This window comes from Bubalus kerabau, chromosome 16, assembly GCF_029407905.1.
Source record: "Bubalus kerabau isolate K-KA32 ecotype Philippines breed swamp buffalo chromosome 16, PCC_UOA_SB_1v2, whole genome shotgun sequence".
Taxonomy (NCBI): Eukaryota; Metazoa; Chordata; class Mammalia; order Artiodactyla; family Bovidae; genus Bubalus; species Bubalus kerabau.
The window spans coordinates 50,168,097-50,191,915 of record NC_073639.1 but is presented as its reverse complement, the minus strand read 5'-3'; the positions used below and the strand labels follow the sequence as shown (position 1 = coordinate 50,191,915).

The window sequence follows — 23,819 nt, the reverse complement described above, 5'->3', positions numbered from 1 at the left end:
GGTCTGGGTTCCAGACAGGAACAAGCCTCTTACAGGCACTGTCACGTGTCTGGGGCACTTCATGTCTCCTGATCCAGGAGGTCTTGGGTTGGGGGAGGACTGGGGCCAGAAAGGCAGGTGCAGGAGCATGGACTTGGGTCCCCTAACCTCCCTGGGCCTCAGCCTCCTCCTCTGCAGGGCGAACGTCATCAGAGCGCCTGCCTTGGGGGGCGCTATGGAGTTTCAGGGGATGATGTGTCTCTGGGTTTGCGGAGCTGGGGGCGGGGTCAGGCTCCTTAAGTAGCTGTGAGTGAGTGACCAGGTGACATTCACGTCCTGAGTCAGTGAGGATGTGTCGTGGGCCTGACCAGATCCCGGAGGGTGTGCCAGGCCCCTGGGGCTGCACCCAGATCCAGGGAGGGATGTGTCTAAGGGACACCCAGGCTCTTGGCAATTCTGAGGCTTTGGAGAGAAATGAGGTAGTAGAATGGCTGGCGGTCCTGCCTGAGCCCCTGGAATCACATCTCGGAATCCAGGAGGAATTTCACAACCTTAAAACTGGACCCTACATCCCAGACAAAGCTTCTCTGGAAGTCAGAGCCCTGGCTGGGATCCACTGGGGAACCATTCCTCTCAGCTGAGGGGGCACCGCCAGGAGGGGCACTGACAGATAGCTGATGAGCCGATGAAGATGGTCAGTCCTGTGCCACGTAATGCCTCCTCACTCCTCCAATAGACAGAAGCCTATTTATCATAATAAAATTAAATCCTTTGTTGGATTTTGGCTAGACTCTTCAGAGATGGTGAAGTTTTTCACTAACTTGGTGACCTGTAAAAGCCTTCTTTTCCCTGAGCTGGTCTGCAGACCCAGAACGTTCTTCCCAAGAGTGGAGTGCTCTTGAAATTGTGAGCAGGATATGGGCACGTCTGTTGGGATTAACGCATTATTGTCACCATGCCCACATTGTCCCTGTCCTGTTCTGGATGCAGGGCCCCTGTGCTGGAGTGGGTGGGGTGATGCACTGAAGTAACCGTCTGTCTCCCTCTGCAGTTGCTGGCTATCACTCGGGAATGGCGCCATCTGGGCCTTCGTGGCCCCTGCCCTGTTCATCATCGTGGTATGTTCTCTGTCCTGTGGGCACGGAGCTGGGCGGGGCTGGGCGTAGTGGAGTAGAGGGAGCACTGGGCTGTGTGGAGATGGGGCTGGGATCCCTGGGAGTAATGTCCGAGGCTGTGGCAGCATCAGTCCTGTTACAGCCCCTCTTGTGGCCCGTGACCCAGAGCCTCATTACTCCAAGAGAACTTGGCAAGGTCGGCCATGTTTTCAGATTTAATGCAGACTGGATTAAGGCCCTTGGTGCTTTTCCCGCCAAAGCAACCGGTATGGATGTGCACCCAGGAGGGGCAATGCAGACCCAGCTGGTTCTTTTCCTCCTCACTGTTTTTTGATAATTTCCTCACATGCACATCTCCATGGTCAAGGAGATGCAGGATCCAAGGCTGCATTAGGAAGTTTTAGTCAAAGCTCCCTGGGAACCACAGGTAACAGAACTCCTGTGATTATGAAGGACCTACTCAGAGAGGTTGACAGAAATCAGGATTTATAAACTCATAGTCAGGAATGCTTGCTGTGACTGCTGGATTCAAGATTCAGACGTGGCCATCTCCACGTGTTTCTGGCTTCTCACATCTCAGCTCTGTTTTCCTATAAGTTGGCTCCATTTTTAGGCTGCCCCAGATGCTGGTAAGAAACTTTTAGGACCATACAAAATTCCATTATCCGTCTTAGGGGAAAAAAACTCCTTTGCTCTTCTTGTTATTGTTCTGCTGACATGTCCCACAAAATCCTAGGATCGATTCTCTTCATTTCTAATGGGCTTGACTTGGAACTCTGCCTGCCATGGACCCCCTCACTGAGGTCAGAGGAGCAAAATGCTCTGATTGGCCAAAAGAATGGAATGTTCTGATTGGCCAACCTTCACTGAGGCCAGTGGAAACAGAATGTTCTGATTGGCCAGAGGAATGGACTGTCCTGATTGGCCAGCCCTCCCAGAGGACTGAAATGCTCTGATTGACTAGGCCTAGGTCAGAGTTCTCGGAGAAGGCAATGGCACCCCACTCCAGTCCTCTTGCCTGGAAAATCCCATGGATAGAGGAGCCTGGTAGGCTGCAGTCCATGGGGTCGCTAAGAGTCAGACACGACTGAGTGACTTCACTTTCACTTTTCACTTTCATGCATTGGAGAAGGAAATGGCAACCCACTCCAGTGTTCTCGCCTGCAGAATCCCAGGGACGGGGGAGCCTGGTAGGCTGCCGTCTGTGGGGTCGCACAGAGTCGGACATGACCGAAGCGACTTAGCAGCAGCAGCAGGTCACAGTTCTAACCCTGGATCCTTATACTTGGTTTCTGGTGAAGTTATTTAACATTAATGATAAAGGCTCAAATTTATAGAGATCTTTTAAAAAAGATGTTTTTACATTAAATGTCTCTTTTCCTTGCCCTTAAAATAGCTACTTGAAGAGATGGTGATTTCTGTTTTATAGAGGAGCAGATTGAATGATAAACTCCTGGCCAGTGATTGCTTTAGATGTGCCCTTCCTCTCCTCCTCCCCTTCTCCTTGCCATCTTCCTCTTGGTATCTCTCCTCTTCCTTCTTCTCAGGTGCTAGTAAACCAGCTTGACCTCTCTTGAGCAGAAAAGGCTCAGTCCTGGGAAGCACAGGGGGAATCAGATTTGGCTGGTTCTGGGCACTCAGTGCTGTCAGCTGGTATCTCCTACTTAGCTCTTGACCCCACTGCCTCCTTGCTGGCTCCATCTGGATCAGGCTTTCCTGGGGAGGAAGTGATGGAACTGGCACCCTGACAACATCCTCCAGCTCTGCAGCTCAGGGTGGGGAGGAAGGCACTGCTCCCAGCAGTCCTAGCAGAAGTCCCAGGGCAGATTCTGATTGGCTTCTGTGGGTCAGGTGCCTGTCCCAGAGCCAATAACGGAGGCTGAGCTGGAAACCGATGATTGTTCGGCCTGAACCACATGACTGCCCAGGGATCACCCCCCTGAACTCCAGGGTCTGGAGGTGGGGGTTCTCAGGAAGCCCTGTGGGGAGGAGGCTTTGGGGAGAGGGGAACAGCATCCTTGCACCCTGCTCAGTATCTGGGGTCTGGTTAGGGCTGAGGCATCCCCATGCTGTCCCAGTCTGAACATCTCTCCTCTCAGGTGTTGGGGACTGACACCGGGGAACCTCCCTCACATCCCTCCTGCCCACCCTGAGCATCCACAGAACACACTCTTCACAATCTGGGCTGGGACTCCAGAGCATGCTCTCCACACACCCCCAGGGTGGGATCCAGGCTGTGTTTATTACCTCTCCAAAGGGTGCTGTCTTTGAAGCACCCCTGGGCGACCCTGATACTGAAGGCATGGGAAGGGACTCCAGCCGGAGACACTTGTGCCTTCGGTGTCCTTATTCATCGCCTCCCAATCCTAATGACAAACCCAAGGTCCCATGTCACCAGTGATGGTGGTGAGAGGATGGACTTAGAGAGGGTCTGTGGATGCCACTGAAGCCACCACCCTGCTCCCCTCCCCCATGTGGATATTGCCTAAATATTGTGAACCCAGCCCTCCTTTCTCTCACCCCCTGCTCTCTTCCCCAGCTGCTGATTTGAAATCTTCTTTTTGACTTTGTTGCATATTCACTGGCACTGACTGAAGCCGTGGGCCCTGGTGGTTAATTAGAAATGTGTCCAAGGGAAGATGCCTGAAGACGTGGCTTCCTGCTTCTTAATTAAAATTCCACTCAGGCCTCCTCATGCCACACAAAGTGCAGCAGCATCTTCTTGGTAAAGGATTTCCGGAAGGGCAGAGAGGGGACCTCATTGTGGTGTCCTTGTCTGTCTGGGACCCGAGGGAGGGTGGGTGGTGCCAGCCCCGCACACGATCCCCTCGTTCTGGCTGCACTGACTCCCTGCCCTCCATGCCCATCTCCTTCCAGGTGATGTGGGCTCTGGGGTGTCCACAGGTACAAGCAGGAGATGGGGAGTTGGTGGGGGGTGCTACAAGCCTCCTGGATCCCCAGTCGTCCCAGCCCTCAAGCATCTGTGCCAGAGGTGAGGCGGGGCTGCACTCCCAGCTCTGTGGGGCTTCAGGGCCCCTGGGCTATCTGTAGGATCCACGTGGAGCCCTGGTGGGAGGGGTGGGCATCAACCAAGTGCCCCTCCTGATACTGTGCCCCTTCTGCCCGGGGTGGAGGGGTGACCTGTGTGGATGTGGACGAGACTCAGAAGAGGAGGGCCCAGGAGTGCATCCCCAATTCCCTCAAGCAGGACAGTGGGTGGCAGGGGCTGCTCCATCCCCCACAGGCCACACTCCTGTCTGCAGCGGTAGTGCAGCCTTGGCCACAGACTCCCTGGGGCCCAACACTATCCCTCTGCCCTCAGCTCCTCTGTCTCGCAGGAGCCAATGTCCCAGGCACCCCATCTCCAATTGCTGGCTCCCTTGTGGTGCTTGGGTGTTTTCTTTCTTTGTCTGTCACAGGTAGTCAGAATCACGTAGCTGGGTCACCGCCATGAGGGAAGGGGGCACAGCTGTCTCTTCAAGGCCAGGGCGATGCACACCTGCTCTGTGAAGGAGGGCTCCTTCCAGGAAGGGCCACCAGGTTGGGGAAGGGGTGGGACTGTCAGCTCAGGTGTCCCTCCTCTGCGTGAACTCCGGGCTCTGAGCACAGACCTGGGTTCTTCAGTTAATTGCTTTCAGCTGCAGGAGGTGGCACATTACTGTGGTGATATGTCCCTGAGCTTTCAGTCCAGGCTGTCCCCTGTCCCAGGGCTGTGTGAAGACTGTCTACAGTCATGTTACACCCGGCCTTTCACAGGATGACAGAGGCCCCCGTGAGCGACCTGGCGAGCACTCTCGCCTCCTGCTCCCGGGGTCAGGGAAGACCCTTCACTTTGTCACCCAAATGGAGACACAGGCTCAGACTGACTCCAGTCCCCCCGACAATTAAACCCTCCTGGTCAGAGCATGGGTGGCGGGCAGGGGTGGAAGGGGAGTAGTTGAATGTGTAAGTCCCCTGTTCTGTCTGTGCTGACCTAACCCACCAGGTCTGGAGGGCTCGGCAGCATCGCCCCCTCCGACTCCCTGGGTGATCTGAGTGTTTCATCTGACTTCAGTCAGTGACAGCAGGGGATCCAAGGCTGCCCTGCCTGGATCCTTACCCCCTACCCATGCAGCATGGGGTCCAGCTGCAGCAGGGTCCCCACACCTTGAGTCCTCCAGGATCACTGGAGCCCTACTGTCCTCCCTGGGGGCGGTGTTACCTCCAGCCCCACTCCAGCCCCTCTCCTTGACATCAGCCATCAACACCTGAGGACTGCAGTTCTCAAACTGGTTAGTAAGGGAGTTACTGGGGAGCGTGGGAGCAGTTCCCACCTTAGAGGTTCTAGATTTACTGGATGTGGGCTCCAGGACCTTTCAGACCTCCAGGGGAATCCCACCGTGGAGCCAGCTTGGGGTCTGAGGAGGGCCAGGGGAAGTCAGGGAGCCCTGGATGATGAGGAGGGAGGTGTAGGCCTAGAACTGTTCAGCGACTTCACAATCGAGTGCAGGGTCAGCGGGCTGTGGCCCACGTGGTAAATCCTGTGCAGCAGCACAGGTGATTACTTACAAGTCGTCTGCAGCGGCTGTCATGCTGCAGCCATTGAGTTGTTTCAGTAGAGACTGTGAGGCCTAGAAAGCCAAAAGTATTTGCTACTTGAACCTTGAGAGAAAAATCATGCAGACCCTGGGCTGGGGGACGCAGTGGAGGGGTCCAGAGACCCAGCCTCTCTGAGCCTCAGGGCTCACGCTGGCTGCAGTTGGGTGTGTCTCATGTTCCTTGTCTCCTCTGAGGACCCTGGGTTTTGCATGTTGAGTTGTTCCCCATTGTTCAGAGGGGCCCCCTGAGGACAGCAGTTTTCAGGACCCAGGTAGGGCCTGGCCCCATTGTGTAAAGTGTGCACAGTTCTGTCTGGGTGCAGGTTCACATGAGTATGTCTGTGGGAAAGAAATGTCTGGATGGATGCAATGGGATGGGGTTCCCTCCAGAGGGATTCATGTCTGGGGGCTACCTGCTTGCATATCCCATGCATTTAAAAAACACCCGGAAATTTTAAACTAAAACACTTCAGCAAGGTGCAGGTTCATGTTGGGGCATGTGGTTTCTGTGTGTCCTGGTGAGGTTGATCTTGGAGGGCAGGAACCTGGGGGACAGAGATTGTCACGGTGATGCCTGCTGGGCCCATGGCGGGGGCTGGGGAAGGGCAGATCCAAGCCCCTTCTGGGAACAGCTCATCCTTTACCCCACTGTCAGATACTGACCCCCCTCCCAACTGTCCCTTCACAAACCATCCTACCTGATTATGAAGGGACACGGATGTCATTCCCTGGGTGACTTCAGTGAGCCTGAGTGCAGATGTACCTATGGGGCCAGCAGGTCTTACAGAAGCAGGGACACAACCTGAGCCCCCTAAAGGGCTTGTTCCATGCCAGCCCCACTGGGGAGAGAGCCTCCAAGCCAGGGAAGAGAAAAGTCTGGAGCTTTAAAGTCCTCTCACATGAAACAATGGACTGGTTCAAAACTGGGAAAGGAGTATGTCAAGGCTGTATATTGTCACCCTGCTTATTTAACTTATATGCAGAGTACACTAGGTGAAATGTCAGGCTGCATGAGGCACAAGCTGGAATCAATAACCTCAGATAAACAGATGATACCATCCTTAAGGCAGAAAGTGAAGAACTAAAAAGTCTCTTGATGAAGGTGAAAGAAGAGAGTGAAAAGGCTGGCTGAAAACAACATTCAAAAAACTAAGGTCATGGCATCTGGTCCCGTCACTTCATGGCAAATAGATGGGGAAAAAGTGGAAACAGTGGCAGGTAATATCTTCTTGGGTTCCAAAAATCACTGTGGACGGTGACTATAGCCATGAAATTAAAAGATGCTTGCTCCTTGGAAGAAAAGCTATGACAAACCTAGACAATGTATTAAAAAGCAGACATCACTTGGCTGACAAAGTTTTGTATAGTCAAAGCTGTGGTTTTTCCAGTAGTCATGTATGGATGTGAGAGTTGGACCATAAAGAAGGCTGAGTGCCAAAGAATAAATGCCTTCAAACTATGGTGCTGAAGAAGACTCTTGAGAGTCCCCTGGACTGCAGATCAAACCAGTCAATCCTAAAAGAAATCAACACTGAATATTCATTAGAAGGACTGATGCTGAAGCTGAAGTTCCAGTACTTTGGGCACCTAATGTGAAGAACTGACTCATTGGAAAAGATCCTGATGCTGGGAAAGATTGAGGGCAGGAGAAGAGGGTGATAGAGGATGAGATGGTTGGATGGCATCACTGACTCGATGGACATGAGTTTGAGGAAACTCCGGGAAAAGGACAGGGAAGCCTGGTGTGCTGCAGTCCATGGGGTTGAAAAGAGTTGGACACAACTGAGCAACTGAACAACAACCACTTCTCACCTAGGAAGAAGCCAGAGTGGTTGTGTGACTCTACAAATACAGGTGCATAAAGATACATCAGTCAGTTCAGTTCAGTTCAGTCGCTCAGTCGTGTCTGACTCTGCAATCCCATGAACGCAGCACGCCAGGCCTCCCTGTCCATCACCAGCTCCCGGAGTTCACTCAGACTCATGTCCATCGAGTCAGTGATGTCATCCAGCCATCTCATCCTCTGTCATCCCCTTCTCCTCCTGCCCCCAATCCCTCCCAGCATCAGAGTCTTTTCCAATGAGTCAACTCATTGTATAAAGATACATAGATACGGATATAGTTGTTTAGTCACTAAGTCATATCCGACTCTTTGTGACCCTGTGGACTCTAGCCTGCCAGTCTTCTCTGGGCAAGAAACTGGAGTGGGTTGCCATTTCCTTCTCCAGGGGATCTTCCCAACCCAGGGATTGAACCCACGTCTCCTGTACTGGCAGGCAGATTCTATACCACTGAGCCACCAGGGAAGCCCCATGGATACAGTTACCAATTCCTAAATACAGATACAGAAATGGGCACAATTACAGTTACAAACATATAAATACAGAGTCATAAATGCCTATGCTGCTAAGTCACTTCAGTCGTGTCCGACTCTGTGCGACCCCATAGACGGAAGCCCACCAGGCTCCCCAGTCCCTGGGATTCTCCAGGCAAGAACACTGGAGTGGGTTGCCATTTCCTTCTCCAATGCGTGAAAGTGAAAAGTGAAAGGGAAGTCGCTCAGTCATGTCCGACTCTCAGCAACCCCATGGACTGCAGCCTACCAGGCTCTTCCGTCCATGGGATTTTCCAGGCAAGAGTACTGGAGTGGGGTGCCATTGCCTTCTCCATAAATGCCTATAGGGACATAGAAACAAGTAAAGATACAAACTGCAGCATTTACTATGTCTATATGTGTCTCTATACTTTCATTGGGAAATCGTAGGCACATCCCAGTGATTTTTCATGAATACCTGATTAGCCCAGAGTCGGGTCAAGAAACACAGCATGGTCTGAACCCCAGAAGCCCTGCCACGATGTTCCCTCCTCCCAGCAGAGGTCCCCATGGTCTTGAGTGTATATCCTCCCCCCGCCTTTTTTTTTTCTGCTGAAATGCAGCTTTTGAATTATTGGTTTGATGTTCTGTCATAAGTGGCTTGTTGGCTATTCTAATGCAGAGACACTTAGTTGATGAGATAGATGATATTCACGTAACAGACGCCTCACTGCAGAGCCTTTCCCAGTTTGCAGCCAGGCACAAGCCAGGGTGAGTGAAATGCAGGTGGGGAGCTGGGTCCGCTTCTGCTTTGTATTTTCATGAAAATAGAAAGATTTGTTTCACCCACAGCCACCATCTCCCACTTAACTGTGCGTTGATGCGGGATCACAGGTTCTCTGCGCCTTCTCTCGTATTGCCGTGGCGGACGTGAGTGTCTTACCAACTCAGAGGAAGCATGCACGCCAGATGAAATCAGACAGGCCCATGCTGAAAGAGAGAGGGGAAATAAATAAACCCCAGCAGAAGCTTTGGAGAGATGAATTATAACATCCAATCATGTGGCAGCTTAACCATTATTGAAACGCTTTCTTCCGGGTCTTAAATACAGAGACCAGGAAATAACACAAGATCTGAAATTAGATCAGTCACTTGTAGCATTTCTATGTCTGTTAAACGATTTGCAGTAATCTGATCATGCATTTAGTGACCACATCATGGAGTCTGTGAACCGTAGCCTGAATCGTCTGGCTTCACACCTGAGAAGTCTGGGGCAGGGTCCCAGTTCAACCTTCAAGCCAGCAGAAGGAGGGGGCGGTTGTGTTGTGACCTCCGGGGCCATGTAGGGTGTTCAGGCTCCTCCCCTGGCGTCCCTCTCCCAGGTTCTGGGCTTTGTGGCTTCTCCATCCTCTCCCCCAAATTATTGGGACACTTCATGGTTAAGCCTGTTTTCCTCCTGAGACCAAGGACATCACTGAAACAGTCACAGGAAAAGGTATTTATGTTAATCCCCTTTTATAATTTAAGTAATTTGACTTTTGAACATTAACACACATGGCTAAAAATTTGAAAGCAAAGCTTAATAATACATGTGAATAGTCTCTGCCCACGTCTCTCTCTCAACTCTCTGGTTTCCACCCACCTCCTCAAACAGATGCCCCTGGTACTAACTTCTTGTGTATCCTAGGAGTGCTGCACAGATATAGGTGAATATAAATATACATTCACCTTGTTGTGTGCATTTTCTGCACAGAAAGTGCTGCCTTGGTTCATAATACATCCAGGGAGCAGGCTGCCCATGGTAGCCCCCAACCTGCTCCTTGTCGGAAAGAATTCAGGTTGTTTCCAGTCTTTTCTTGTTATAAACAAGGCTTCAGCTTTGGCCAGTATGTGAGGAACCCAGGATATAAATTCCCAAAGTGAGAGAGGCAGGAGAGGACCACGCTAAGCATTCTTCCCCTGGAATGCAAGGAATTTACTGGAGGAAGTATAGGGGGGAGAAACCCAGATGTATCAGAACTCTAGAAATCAACCAAAGGCATAGAAACTGAAAAGCGTTTAATCATGAAAATCATGAGTCTTGGTGAGATAAGCAGGGTCTGTGCTTTCGATTCGCCACTCCAGCTGATAGTCTCAACTCCATGACAGAGCTTTGTCGCCTCCAGAGACGATTGTGCAGTGTCCACCTGCCCTCAGAAGATGCTGTTTGCAGACCTCCCTGAACCTCAGTGTCTGGAATTAATTAAATTCACATTATTTTCTGTTTTTTAATGGTTATTTTTGGCTGCATTGGGTCTTTGTTGCTGCACGTGGGCTTCTCTCTAGTTGAGATGCACAGGCTTAGTTGCTCCGTTGCCTATGATACGGGATCTTAGGTCCCAACCAGGGATCAAACTCATGCCCCCTGCCTTGGAAAGTAGATTCTTAACCACTGGCCCACCAGGGAAGTCCCTAAAATTCCCATTCTTAAAGCAGCTACCAGTTAGTTCCCTCACTCTCTGGTCACTGTCCCACTTGAATGGGCTGCCCCCACGTTTTTCACATCCGTGCTGGCCCACCTCTTTCTCATCTGCTGAGTGTGGCTTTCCTGTGGGTGTTGCCCAGTGTGGAGTGGGTAGGGCACTGGCGTTGCTGGTTATTCGTGTTTGCCAGCTTCTTCCATCCTCCCTGACCTCGGGAGATGTCCACCTTTAACCTCACTTTACAGGTGAGAGAATGGGAGTGAATGAGGGGGCCTGACTATCTGGAGCCAAGCTGCCAGGTGTGGAGGTGGTCAGTGAAGACAGGGGTCCCACTGACAGCATCTGTTTGTTATTTGCTATAAAGGCTAATGGGGCTTCTCAGGTGGTTCAGTGGTAAAGAATCTGCCTGCCAATGCAGGAGACATGAGATGTGGGTTTGATTCCTGGGTGGGGAAGATCCCCTGGAGGAGGACATGGCAACCCACTCCAGTATTCTTGCCTGGAGACTCCCATGGACAGAGGAGCCTGGTAGGCTACAGTCCATGGGGTCACAAAGAGTCAGACACAAATGTATGATAGACACACACATGCATAAAAGCTAATAAACCCTTATTCACTTACTGTGATGGTGTGAGCAAGGGGCTGAATGGGCACAAGGGCCAGCTTCCTAGTGCTCCATCCCAAAGAACAGTGCAGGCAGGGATGCTCAGTGATGGAGAGGCTGCTGCTGAGTCCTGGACCAGGGAGCCGGGGAGGAGGAGGTAGGAGGAGGGCTGGGAGTGGAGAAGGTGCGGGTCACTGAGGCAGAGTGGGGAGACATGTCTGCAAGACTCCTGAGATAAGGGGTATCAGCAGAGGTGCTTTGGAAAGGCCCCAGGCTGGACCCCCTAAGAAGGCCAGGAATGCAGGTATTCAGGCCAGGAATGCAGATATATGTGTGGCATGGCTGGTCAGGGTGGGAGGGGCCTGAGTCCCTGCCTGCAACTTCCTTCAGACCTTAGGATGCTCTGATGTACCACAGGTCTGGGATGGGGAGGGCCACTTTCCCTAGGAGGCTTGCCAGGGAAAGTCTTTGTTCTTACCTGTGGTCGGGCCTGGAAGTTCACACATGGCCAGGAGCCGGACTCCTCAGTGATTCTGTAAATGACCTCTGAACTTTTCAAATACAAAGAAGTCCCTGGCCACAGCACGACCCTGGATTCCAGCTGGCGTGGATCCTGTAGCGGAAAGAAATCTAGAGGGAGGGGATGCTTCTGCTGTCATCTGCCTGGTCAGACTCCTGTTCAGGACCCTGGAGAGCTGCCCACGGGAGAGGACGGGTTGTGCTGGAGCCACTGCCACCGACCCTTGCAGCCCCCCGCCCCTAGCCCTCAGACCCCAAGGGGAGCCTCCCAGCCCCCCAAACCCCAAGGGGACCTTGCCTAGCAAGGAGGGAGCACTGGGCAGAAGATGAAGAATCCTCTACCATGGCCTCTGTGGATCCCACAGCTGGGGGAGCCTGGAGTGGGGGCAGGAGGTGAGAGTCAGGCTGTACTGGGGCTTTGGAGATGTGATTTCCTATCTTTCCAACACTCAAACTGCACTGTGGGTGTTAATACTTATTAAGTCGAAAAACTGAGGTTCAGAGGACTTCAGTGTCACACCCAGGGAGTACATGGTGAAAGGAAATTGGAACCAGTTCTGTCTGATTCTGAAGTTCACAACCTCCTTACCTCAGTGCTGAGTGGAGCAGTGCTTTCTTTCTTTCTTTTAATGTTTATAAATTTTTGGCTGCACTGGGTCTTCATCGCTGCATGCAGGCTTTCTCCAGTTGCAGCGAGCAGGTGGCTACTCTTTGTTGCAACGCATGGTCTTCTCACTGCAGTGGCCTCTCCTGCAATGGAGGATGGGCTCCAGGGTGTGCAGGTTTTACTGGTGCATGGGCTCAGTAGTGTGGCTCGAAGGCTCCAGAGCGTAGTCTCATTAGTTGCAGTCCACAGGCTTCATTGCCCCACGTCATGTGGGATCCTCCTGGACCAGGGACCAAACTCGTGTCCCCCGCGTTGCAAGGCAGATTCCCAACTACTGGATCACCAGGGAGGCCTGAGAGGTGCTTTCTTTGATGTGCTTCTGGGGACTAGCCCTGGGATGTTGGGTTGTCTTTTCTCTAGCATAGATGTGTGCTCCTGGAAGCAGTCTTGCAGGGGATCTCTGTAGGTGAAAGTTCAAGGACACTTGTTAGATTTCTCCCAGAGATGCCACCTGTTTGCTCGAGAAGCCCAGCTGGGGAGTGGGTGCCGCCAGGTGGACTCAGACGTCCTGCAGGTGCGCTCCAGCCCTTACCTTGTCTCCTGTGTTCCTCGTGCAGGTCAACATTGGCATCCTCATCGCGGTGACCAGGGTCATTTCACAGATCAGCGCCGAGAACTACAAGATACATGGAGATCCCAGCGCCTTCAAGTAAGCTGGACCCGGGGCTGTCAGCCATGCCCCATCCCCACCCCCCCACTGATGCTGCAGGGGTGGCAGGAAGGCGGGTCACACTCTTGGGCTAGCTCTGTGTCCACTTGACATCACAAGGAGCACAGAGCTCATGCCCTCATCTGTCTCAACCAGGAGCAGCCCCCTTTCCCAGCTCGCTGCCCCATCTGTAAAAAAGGGGGTTTATTGGATGATCCTCCAGAGACAGCTTCACCCCTAGAGTTAGAGGAGCTTGTGGTGGGGTACAGAGGTACTCAAGCCTGACTGTCCTGCTGCGTCTGTCATGGCTCAGCCCTTACCATCTGCTGAGACCTCGTGGGCTGTTCAATCCCATAGCACCCTGCTTTGCTGATCTGTGTGGTGGGGGTGATAGCAGGCATCTCAAAAGTTGGCCAGACCTGTGCTGGGGCTGATCCATCCACAGAAGGAGCAGGTGTCTCCACACTCACATTTGCTGCCTTCTGGGGTTTCCTCACCCCATTATTGGGGATCTGCTGCTTGCAAGTGTCAGAAAACCCAACACAAGCTGACTCAAGCAAAAGGCAGCCATGAGTCTAGGGGTGAGTCTAGAATGGCTTAGTCCAGGACCCAGTCCGCCTGCATTTCTCTGCCCCACATCATCTGTTGGCTTCACCCTGAGATGAACTGTGCCTCCTGGTGACAAAATGGCTGCCAAAGAAGGTTCAAGTCCATGGGAAAGTGTGTCTCTTTCCCTCAAAATCAGACAGAGGTCCTGAGCCTGCAAGCAGACTCAGACCAGGCCATATGCCCATTCATGAATCAGTTACAGTGGATGGAAGTCAGCAGTTAACTCAGGCCTGAGTCACATGGTCCATCCTGGCTCTGGGGTGCAGGCAGCACCTCTAAACCACATGGCCAGGAAGTGGGAGAGGTGGCTCCTTGCAGGGAATTTAGGGGCTGTTACACAAAGAGGGCAGGATTCCCAGGTGGTGCTAGTGGTAAAGAACCGGTCTGTCAGTGCCGGAGAAGTAATACACGTGAGTTTGATCCCTTGGTCAGGAAGATCCTCTGGAGAAGGAAAAGGCAACTCACTCCAGTGTTCTTGCCATGGACAGAAGAGCCTGGCAGGTCATGGGGTCTCCAAGAGTTGGACATGACTAAGTGACTTATAAACACGGCACAGTTACTAGGCAGCTAGCATTTTGTAAGTTACTTTAGCTACACTACATCTCTTCTGATCTGAAAGGGAAAAGAGTAAATATATCTGCAGCAAATCGATAAGACAATTATTCTGTAATGAATTCCAAACACTATAAATTAACCTGACAGGTGGCTCTGGCTTCTTGGACTTTTTCAGCCCCTGGAAACCTTGGAGATGCTCCTGGGTCAGGGTCACTTGCTTTTCTCTTTCATTAGCGAGAACAGGCAGCGCTGCTCCATGAGGCAGCCTGTCCCCAGCCAAGGGGCCTGGCCAGGGAGGAGCCCGACCCTCCCTCACCCCAACCTCAGTCTGCAGGCCCCCCCCCCCCACGGACAGGGCCCCAGTCTGTCTCCAGCACAGGCTCTTGCTGCCCCTCTGACCTGGCACCCAGGGGACCACTGGCCTGGCTGTGCCCAGAGCAGCCTAGGTCTCAACTCACACCCACCCCTCCTCTCTGGCCCCTGTCCCCTCTTTATCCATCATGGCCCAGGAGGCGGCTGAGCCCATGACCTGCCTGCTCTCCGCGGGGACCTGGTCTCGGAGTGGAGGCTGACACATGGGAGATGGGGCTGTGATCTGGAGGGTGTTTCTGCCTCTCTGAGGAACCATGACTGGGGCAATGCTGCTGTGCCCTCCCGTGTCCTGTGTCCTTCAGGTGACACAACGGCCCTGGGCCGACCTCCTGAAGAGAGTCCAGCTGGTCTCTGGACAGACCCCTGACTCTGATGTCACCCAGCACTGACTCCTCCTCTTCACGTGGTACAGCTGGACCCTGAGTAGCTCTCTCACTCCCTTCTTAGTTTCATTAGAGTGACCGCCCCCTCCCTGGACTGGTGAAGCAGGAGCCCCGGAAGCTGGGCTGGAAGATGCAACACAGCCTCCTTGGGACACTTCCGGCTCCTTGTCTCTTGGATTCAATCTAAGCCTCTCCTTCCTATCCATCAGCTCAATCAATGCTCAGTGACTAACGGGATCAGATGCTTCCTCGGGAGCCCTAATGGGCTGCCTTCCACCTGCTTTCTCATCTCTTATTTATTGGTCGTGATTTCAGGCTCCCCAGAAAGCGGCAGAGAACATTCAGTTTTCCCAGTGAGATCAGGGACTGGGGATGGGGAGGGAGGTGTGAACCACGTGGAGCCTTGGGTAGTTAGAGGATGCAGGAGGTGGAGCCCCATGCAGGCCCCGCCCCTGGGGGGGAGCGAGTTGGGGCGGGGCATCAAGGAGTCACATGCTTACTTGCGTGCATGCGTGGTGCGTACGTACGTCGTGCATGCGTGCATGTGGACAGCGTCCCCCTGCCCAGGCCTTCAACTCTTCAGGGACCCTGCTCCTTCCACCTTTGACAAGACCTGGCAGCTTGGTTAACAAGCCCTCAGAGAGCCTCAACTAGAGGAGTTTCTCCCAAGATTCTTATCATTTATTGCTCTATTTTTTAAAGTAAAAATGAACCATCCCTTTAAAGTAGCACATTTGATACCGATTGGTCGGCGGCTGCTCCTTTCAATTACAGAATTTTCCAGGATCTAAAGTTTGAACCTAAATCATTCACGATATTTTATTTCCCAGATTCAGGTGTTTTAACGGTGTTAACATTATGATAACACACGGCGGCAGCTTCCCTGAGAGCTGACATTCGGGAACAACCTTTGGTTTCTCAGGAATTTGCCGCCAGGAGCTGTCAGTGCCGGGAGCTTGGCTTTCTGACCCGGAAGTGCCTTGGGGCTGTTACACCACCTTCCGGAAAGGGTTGGATCCATGTCCCCCACGTCTGCGGGCTCATCCATGAGCTCTTCCTTCATCCGTTCAGTGACCACTTCCTGAGAGCCTGCAGGTCCTGGCGCCTTGCTGCGCTTTGGGGCTGCAGAGATGCAGACAAAGTCCAGCCTCCAGACAACTCACCCTCCAGTGAGCGAGACCGTGTCAGCCACTGTGCTGAAGGACGAGGGGTTTGCCAGTTGCTGACCTGGGCAGCACGGCTCCCATCAGCCTCCAGACTTTTCTCTAAAGCTCACATGCAGAGCCTCCCTCCACCCCCATCCCCATGGAAAGCTGAGCTGTTTCAGGAGTCAGGTAGCCTGGGCTTCAGTTAGCATGTGATTTGCAGGGCATATCAGAGACAACCAGGATTCGGACAACCTCATGGGCATTGCCTCAACACCAGCTCTGTCTGGGCTCTCCAGACACTGGGGAACCGAGATGCTTCTTCTCGAGGAACTCATATTCCGAGGGGGAGCCTCAGGGCTGATGCTGCAGGTGCCCCAGCACTGGGTGTGTCTCCCACCCTACCCGCCCCACAGCTCTGCTTCCCTCTGTGACACCTGGGATCAGCATTTGCGTCAGCATCACCACCGGCTGAGTCAGGGTGGCCATACCGAGTTTGCCCAGTGGACGTGCTGGCTCCCAGATGCCCAGAACGGGCTGCGGTCCAACCGGAGCAGAACCAGCCCTGGGTCAGCTTGGCCCAGGGCTGGCGTGGCAGCGACCTTGTCTTATACATCTGGGGTGGTCAGCTCCTCACCCAAGGTCTCCTGAAGGGAGGAGCCAGGTCTCACTTCTAGCAGCCGCTCTGTCTGCTCCCATCCAGAAGCCTTGCATCTGGACCCTCCCTGTCTGCCCATCACCAGAGTGCCCATCCCTGTTTCTCTGGCAGGTTGACCGCAAAAGCTGTGGCCGTGCTGCTGCCCATCCTGGGAACCTCGTGGGTCTTTGGCGTGCTTGCTGTCAACAACCAGGCCATGGTCTTCCAGTACATGTTTGCCATACTCAACTCCTTACAGGTGAGGGCCCAATGGGATTGTCAGCCTGGGAGCTGTCAGCTTTGTGAATAGATGAGTGGGTGCAGGTTGCCATGGCAACAGGAGGGAGACACTCTGATCTGTTCCCTCCACACGTGTTCACCTTGTGAGCCCGTAGGGTGGGAGCATCCCAGAGGACAGAGGCATGGATGGAGCACACACCAGGGTCTCTGAGCAAACAGGGCCTGGAGGACCCCATTTACAACAGGGTTGCCTCATCTTTCAGGGCAGTACCTGTGGGAGATACATCCAGCCTGAATGGAAGATGGTCAGCATGTGGGTGGCTCCTGAAAGGGAGCCGGGCATGGAGGGGTGGTGAAGCGGGAGGTACCTCAGGTTCTGAGTTCTCATCTGCCCTCTACATGGAAGGACAGAAAAGGTAACGGCCTGAAAACCGGAGATCTGAGATGCCCAGAGTCCGAGTCCCCAGATCCACAAGCCCCTGCTGGAAGGATGGAGGCGAATGCTCATTGCCATCCATAGCCTACACAGCCGAGCCGCGGGCTGAATCCTGGCCAACGTCACTGCGGCCCGGCCCAGCCCTCACAGTGATGTCCTTGCTGCCTCTGGGTCTTCACGACCAGCAGCTGTGTTGCACTTTTAATCTGTAATAAGCCCCTATACACAGCTTCTTCTGGTTGTCATGGTGACAGGGGATAGGTTGTCGTGGCAGCAGCCCATACACACCACAGGTCCTGGGTTCCTCATTTATCCTCTGTGTCCCGGTCTCCACTTCCATAAAACGGGAACAGTAATAGGACCCACTCCATGGGCTGCTTTTAGCACTCAATGAGATGAAGTGTTTGCCTAGTGCTGACACAGAGGAGAAGTCTCTAGATGTTTGGGGACATCCTCGTCTTGGATTTGTTTTCGTTGTCATCATCGTCCTTGGTCTGCCAGTGAGGACACAAGGGCTGTTTAGCTGATAGGCTCGTGCCCTCCCACCTGTCCTCCCCAGCAAGTTTGCTCCTCTTCCAGGTTAAGCCAGTCTGGGCATGTACCTGTCTCTGTATCTTGGCCATGGTGTCTGCCTGCATCTAGGTTAGATTACAGGACACCCTTCCATCCTCATGGTTTCATGGTGAAGCATCACAGCCTGCTCCCATCCTCTCCAACACCAAGCCATGCCGATGCCACTCTAGAGTCCATGGGTGACATTGGAAGGAACCCTCAGAAAGTGTTTGTAACAAAAATGCAAGAGGCTCTAATTCTGTGTTTTCTTCCCTTTCCTTCCCAGGGATTTTTCATCTTCCTCTTTCACTGTCTTCTGAATTCAGAGGTATGTCTGCTCCACTTCCTGCCAACATGAAGCTGGTTTTTCATTTCTGCAAGGGCACAGAGAGCAGGAAAGGTGTGGCCTCATCTGGCTGGTTTCTGGGACTGTAACCCTGAATGAGCCTTGGTTTCTGTAGCAGGTTGTGTGCAGGCGGCTGCTTCCCATCAGTCCCTCCTCCCTCATCCCGGTTGCTAAGCAACATACACAAATCCTCCCTCACTGATGTCACCCAGGGGCTGCTGGCTGCATGGAGGACCAGGGGAGATGGAGACAGTGTGGAGTAACTGAGTTGGAGACTCAGGACCTTGCTTGGCATCTGGTGTATTAGGGAGAGTGAGATGCAGATGGGCTCCCAGCAAACCCTCCCCCAAGGCATACAGGAAGCTGGCCTGGGGTGTAAGGAAGACTCTTGACTACAGGGATTAGAGATGGGGCTTTTGTGATGTGGCTTCCAAGGGCACTGGGGCACTTGGAGTGGGCTCATCCCTCTTGGTGCAATCTGGGCCATTGCCCCTGCCATGTACTTGGCCACGGAGATGGTGCAGGCTGCTCTGGATCCCATCTCTCAGGACCAGTAGTCCATAGGAAAAGTTTTACCCTTACATTGTGGGTTTGGTACCATGTTTCTCGGCATTTGAGCCAGGTGGTACTAGTGGTAAAGAGCCCACCTGCCACTGCAGGAGACATGAGACGTGGGTTCGATCCCAGGGTCGGGAAGATCACCTGGAGGAGGGTATGGCAACCCAGTCCAACATTCTTGCCTGGAGAGTCCCATGGACAGAGGAACCTGGTGGGCTACATACAGTCCATGGGGTCGCAAAGAGCTGGTCATGATTGAAGTGACTCAGCACACACACACACACACACACACACACACACACAACAGGCTGGGATTATGGGGAAATGCCTCTGGAATGATGATTGAGGACAGGGTGGGAATACCTACATCTGTGCTCTTTCAGGAGATTCTGTCCATTTGCACAGGAGAGGTCGGGCAGAGAGGAAGGAGATGTGGGGTGGAACACGCAGGGTGAGTTGCCCAGGATGATGGCAGCCAATGGGAGAGGGAGGTCACATGATTGCAAAGACCAGGGAGCAGCCCTAGCAGAGGCTGAGACTGATCCACGTGGCAGAGGGAGCAGGAAGGGGAGCAGCCTCAGAACCACACACAGCCTGCCCCACACATGCATTTGTTCATTTACTGCTCTGGGTGATGTCTGTGCCAGTCACACGCCCTGCCCCCATGCTGTTCATTGTTGAGCATGTCCTGTCTCTTCACCCAGAGCTGTGAGGTCAGCAAAGACCAGGAGATCCAGCTTTCTCCCCATGCAGGGCTGGGTATGGCAGGAGTTGGTGCGGGGGATGGGCACAGTCTGTATCTGCCAAACGAATCAATGACACACAGCGCAGCTCTGGAACCACTGATTGTTTGGACCCAATATCTCCGAATCCTGTCTCACACTGTGTGCAGTGTTCTGGGCCTGGCATCAGCACAAATTCCTCAGGACCTTTTAGGATGACCTCTTATTGTTGCTTTTTCCACTTCTGAAATTGCTTCCATTGAGCCTTCCATTCTGCTTTTGAAGGTGAGAGCGGCTTTCAAGCATAAAACCAAGGTATGGTCCCTCACGAGCAGTTCCAGCCGCCAGGCCAACGTGAAGCCCTTCAGCTCGGACATTGTGAGTACATGTGGTGTCTTGTCTACACCCCTCCTGTGCCGGCCCATCCTTCTCCAAGTGCCTTCCATCCTTGGCCCACCTTGACCCAGGGCTCTTGTTCCTTGTCCTCATTGCCTGCAAAGCCAGTCCCTGCCGGCCGGGGACTTGCTCCAGCTTCACTGAGCTGCACACAGCTCCCACCTTGCTGAGGACCAAGGGGTCCCGAGCCAGTGTCTTTTGAGTCCTGAGCCCCGGCCCCTCTGCTTCCTCCTTCCCTAAGCTCCTTTGTCCGCACCATCTGTGTCGGGGCAAATGGCTGCCCAGGTCGGGGTGATGGAGGCTTGGCTCAGGTGCTGGTGCTTGTTGGTTGACCCTTTCACACCTGACATAGGCCTGCAGGTGGCACAAGCTGATGTCACACCCCAACAAGGTCCCCTCCTCATGAAATCACCTGAACCTCTCTCCTGCACTTTCAAGGATCAGAACTTCTTATATTGACTCAGGGGGATGGAAGGTCAGTTGACCAAGAAGCAGACGCTGGACACACTGGTGACCCACAGAGGCACAGAAATCTGCTGGCACAGCCCGGCCTTTACATCAGGGCTCCTCCTGCTACAGATGCCTGAAAAATTGATCATGAGTGGTCAGGGGTCTGAACAAGCCACACACTTTGCAGTGCTGGGCTTGGATGTGTGGTTCCTTGTCCTCTGCCCTGCAGACAGACCCCTGGGCAGGGTCCTGAGGCAGCCTGCTGCAAGCGGTGTCCTTCATTCTCACTGCAATGCAGCTTCCTACCTGTCAGGTCCTTGCTCAGGGATCCCATCTCAGGAAGTCTTCCCCGGACAGCACTGAACAAAGGTGCTCCCTCCCTATTCAGCATCATACACCTGCCTGCCACTCCCGGGAATTGTTCAGTTTATTCATTTGCTTGATGGCCATTGTCTACCTCTCCCGTCAGAATGTAAGCTCCACGAGAACAAAAGTCCGATCAGCTTGGCTCACTGGAGTGACCTCAGAGCCTACCTCAGTCCCTGGTGCATGGCCTGCTCCATAAATCAACACAGAGGGAATGACCGAATAAGCAGATGGACGAATAAATTTGCAAATGAATGAATACATGTGCGAATGAATGAAGGAAGGAAGGAAGGAAGGAAGGACAGATTGATGAGTGAATGACTGCAGGGTTGAGTGCACCCCAGAAGCTGGGGGCTATGAGGCAGGCACACGCTTGCCGAGAAGGTGGGGAAAAGTGCTCATTTTTCTGGGGAGCAGTGCCCCTTCCTCCCACTAGGGAGGATTCTCAGGCAGCTTTCTGGCCCAAGGCTTTGCTCTCCACACTCCGGGGCACCATGGGTTTCTTGTCTGGGAGCAGTCTTCACTCCTCACTCCTTTGTGGTTTGCAGATGAACGGGACCCGGCCTGCTACGGGCTCCACCAGGCTCAGCCCTTGGGACAAGAGCAGTCACTCCGGACACCGCGTGGACCTGTCTGCCGTGTGAGCAGAGAGGCTGAAGACCCGGCCGGCCTGCTGATCAGAACCCCTCTACCTGCTGCAAACAGAACGCAAGCAATGCTCTGCCGTCGCCACTGGGACCCTCTCCTCGTTACCGTCTGGACCCAGGGGTCACAGCCCCGAGAGAGCTGTCCTCACCTGTGACCTGCCCATGTGACAGAGTCTGCCAGTCTGCCTGCAGCCTGATACACAGAGGAGGGGAGAGGACCCTGGGGCACACACTTCCCCTTCATCCCTGCCAGTGCACACAGAGCACAGGACCCTCCACACTGGGCGCACAGGGGCCATAGCACTGGGTGAGAAGTTTAACCTCTGCCTTGTGGTGGGGACTTTGGACCAAAGTCCTGCTGTCTGCAGGGGAGGGTCGGGCTGAGGCAGCTGCCCATGAGCATGTTTTCCACCTGCCGACTCCACCTAACAACAGGGTCCCCAATGCCAGGCACCTGCCAAAGAGGGATTCTTTCTGCAGGGTGATGCCAGCCTGAGCCAGCCCCACGTCTGCTCGCATGGCCCCGCTGGGCCTCTGCTGATGCCCAGGGCTGTGGGGTGGAGACGCTGGCTGCCAGGCCCCTGTCTGTGCATAGGGATCTCGCCAAGGCAAAGAGCTCCACAGAGGGTGGGGTCTTTTGCTCCGAAAGCATCTCAGCCCCTTCCTTATGAGTGTTGGCTCTTCAGATTCAAAGTCAGCCTTAAAATCCACCCCCTCCTCCTTTCCTGGCACCTGAGCCTTCTCTGTGTTCACGATGGGCCAGAAGAGCCACTGTTTTCCAAGACATAACATCCCTAGGATTTCTTCCTCATCACTTGCAAATGCTTTTCCAGTTTTCCAAAAAGTGGATTACAGTGGAGAGTAGCACGGTACGGTACGTGACTGCACATTGCTGCAAAGACGCCTTGACAAATAGAGCCACGTGGCAGGCTGCGCTTGAATGCAGGGGAGAATCAAGAACCCCTGTCCTGACCGACCTAGGGAGGTGGGAGGTGGCATTGGTTGTGTCTTCTGAGTTGATGTTTATTTATAGACCTAGACCTGGACTCAGCCCCCTAGGAAACGGAATGATCCTTACGACCCCATGTTTGGGCGAGATCCCGTGGAACGCTAGGGTTTGCGATCCTAGATGTGAACCAAGACGCCATGGAACCGTTGGGAAACAAGACTGCGAAAGGTTGCACTGTGATGACCGCACTGAGAGTGCTTGTCAAATGTGTGGGTAAGAAATTCCAACCTGTTTTTGATACTGGAAAATCTTCCTTGAAATCTGTGACGGCGATAGCATTAAAGCCCCTGCTCCCCACGACCGTCCCGCCCCGTCCCCTCACCTCTGCTTTGTCTCCTGGTGAGTTTCTCTGTGGTTTTGTAGACCTTCTCCCATCTTCCTTTGCACCTTCGTAAAGGAACTGCCCTGACGACGATGAGTATTAACAGTCATCTTCAAGCATCTCCTGCTGTGTTGAGGGTGGGACACAGTGGCATGTTGATGGAGGGGTTAACCTCTATCCCTCCACAGGGAGGAGGGGTCCTCAGATGTACCAACCTCAGCACCTGTGACAGTGCCCTGTGTGGTCCCACAGATGTGCCCTGGGGGGTGAACCTGCCCGATGCAGGCAAAGACCCCAGTGTTTGGTGAAAAGTATGCCTGGCCCCGCTCTAAGTGTCTTGTGATTCCAGAAGCCAGGTCACCTGTAACTTGGCATTATATCCTTGTGCCCAAGAGCACCTAGAAGTGAGAACACTGTATTCCTAAGATTTACACTTGGATTTTTTTTTTCTTATTTAGTTTCTGGTGAAGCAAATCAAATAAGGAACTGTCTTTATTTTACATAGAATTCTTTGGTTTTTTTAACTCTGCATATTCACTCTACACAGCTAATATATATCAGGAGAAGTAATGAACAACTTCTTATTTCTAAAAATGAGAGTAGTGCACTTTATTTATAGGCTATATATTTTGGCTTCTGCGGCACTCAATTATCTACATGTAATTTGGCCGAAGATAAGCAATTGGAAAGAATTCTGTGTTTAAAGTAGTTTATAGCACAGAAAAGGTGATGAATGCCACTATGTAGTGAATATGTGTTGTGACTTTTATGAAATAAACTCTTAATGCCCTTTAAGTAAAATGTGGTTTTTAGCATCTTTTGCTGGTGAAAGGCAAGCAAGACTGTGTGTCTCTTGACAAAAATCTATAGGGAAACGCACATGGGTAAAATCCTATCCTGGGATTCACTCGACAGACTTCTACTCAGTGCTTTCTATGTCCTCAGCACATTCTGGCTCTGGGGACTGTGCCATGGACGATGCCCCACCCTACCCAGGAGCCTCCCTGGTTGCCTCCCTGGGTAGGGAAGAACGACAGACAGTGGGATTTTTGCAGCCCTGTGTTCCTCAGGTTAATGTATTGCATGGAATATTGGTGCTTTTTTTTTTTAACTTACCAACATATTTTAGCTAATATATCAAAAATATTTCAACACAATATCAAAGAATTATCGAGCTATTTTATATTC

General features: G+C 52.9%; 1 protein-coding gene across 2 annotated transcripts in view; it reads left to right on the top strand.

Moving 5' to 3' along the window:
- Positions 1-23,555, top strand: part of ADGRD1 (adhesion G protein-coupled receptor D1) — a 177,804-nt gene extending 154,249 nt beyond the window's left edge. For both annotated transcript variants that reach the window (XM_055550008.1, XM_055550007.1), the window contains 6 exons: positions 1,031-1,097; positions 12,795-12,886; positions 16,720-16,846; positions 18,102-18,143; positions 19,727-19,819; positions 21,202-23,555. In XM_055550008.1, coding sequence (XP_055405983.1) covers positions 1,031-1,097; positions 12,795-12,886; positions 16,720-16,846; positions 18,102-18,143; positions 19,727-19,819; positions 21,202-21,297 — 517 coding nt within the window. In that variant the 3' untranslated portion in view covers positions 21,298-23,555. The remainder of the gene's footprint in view (positions 1-1,030; positions 1,098-12,794; positions 12,887-16,719; positions 16,847-18,101; positions 18,144-19,726; positions 19,820-21,201) is intronic.
- Positions 23,556-23,819: the final 264 nt, after the last annotated feature.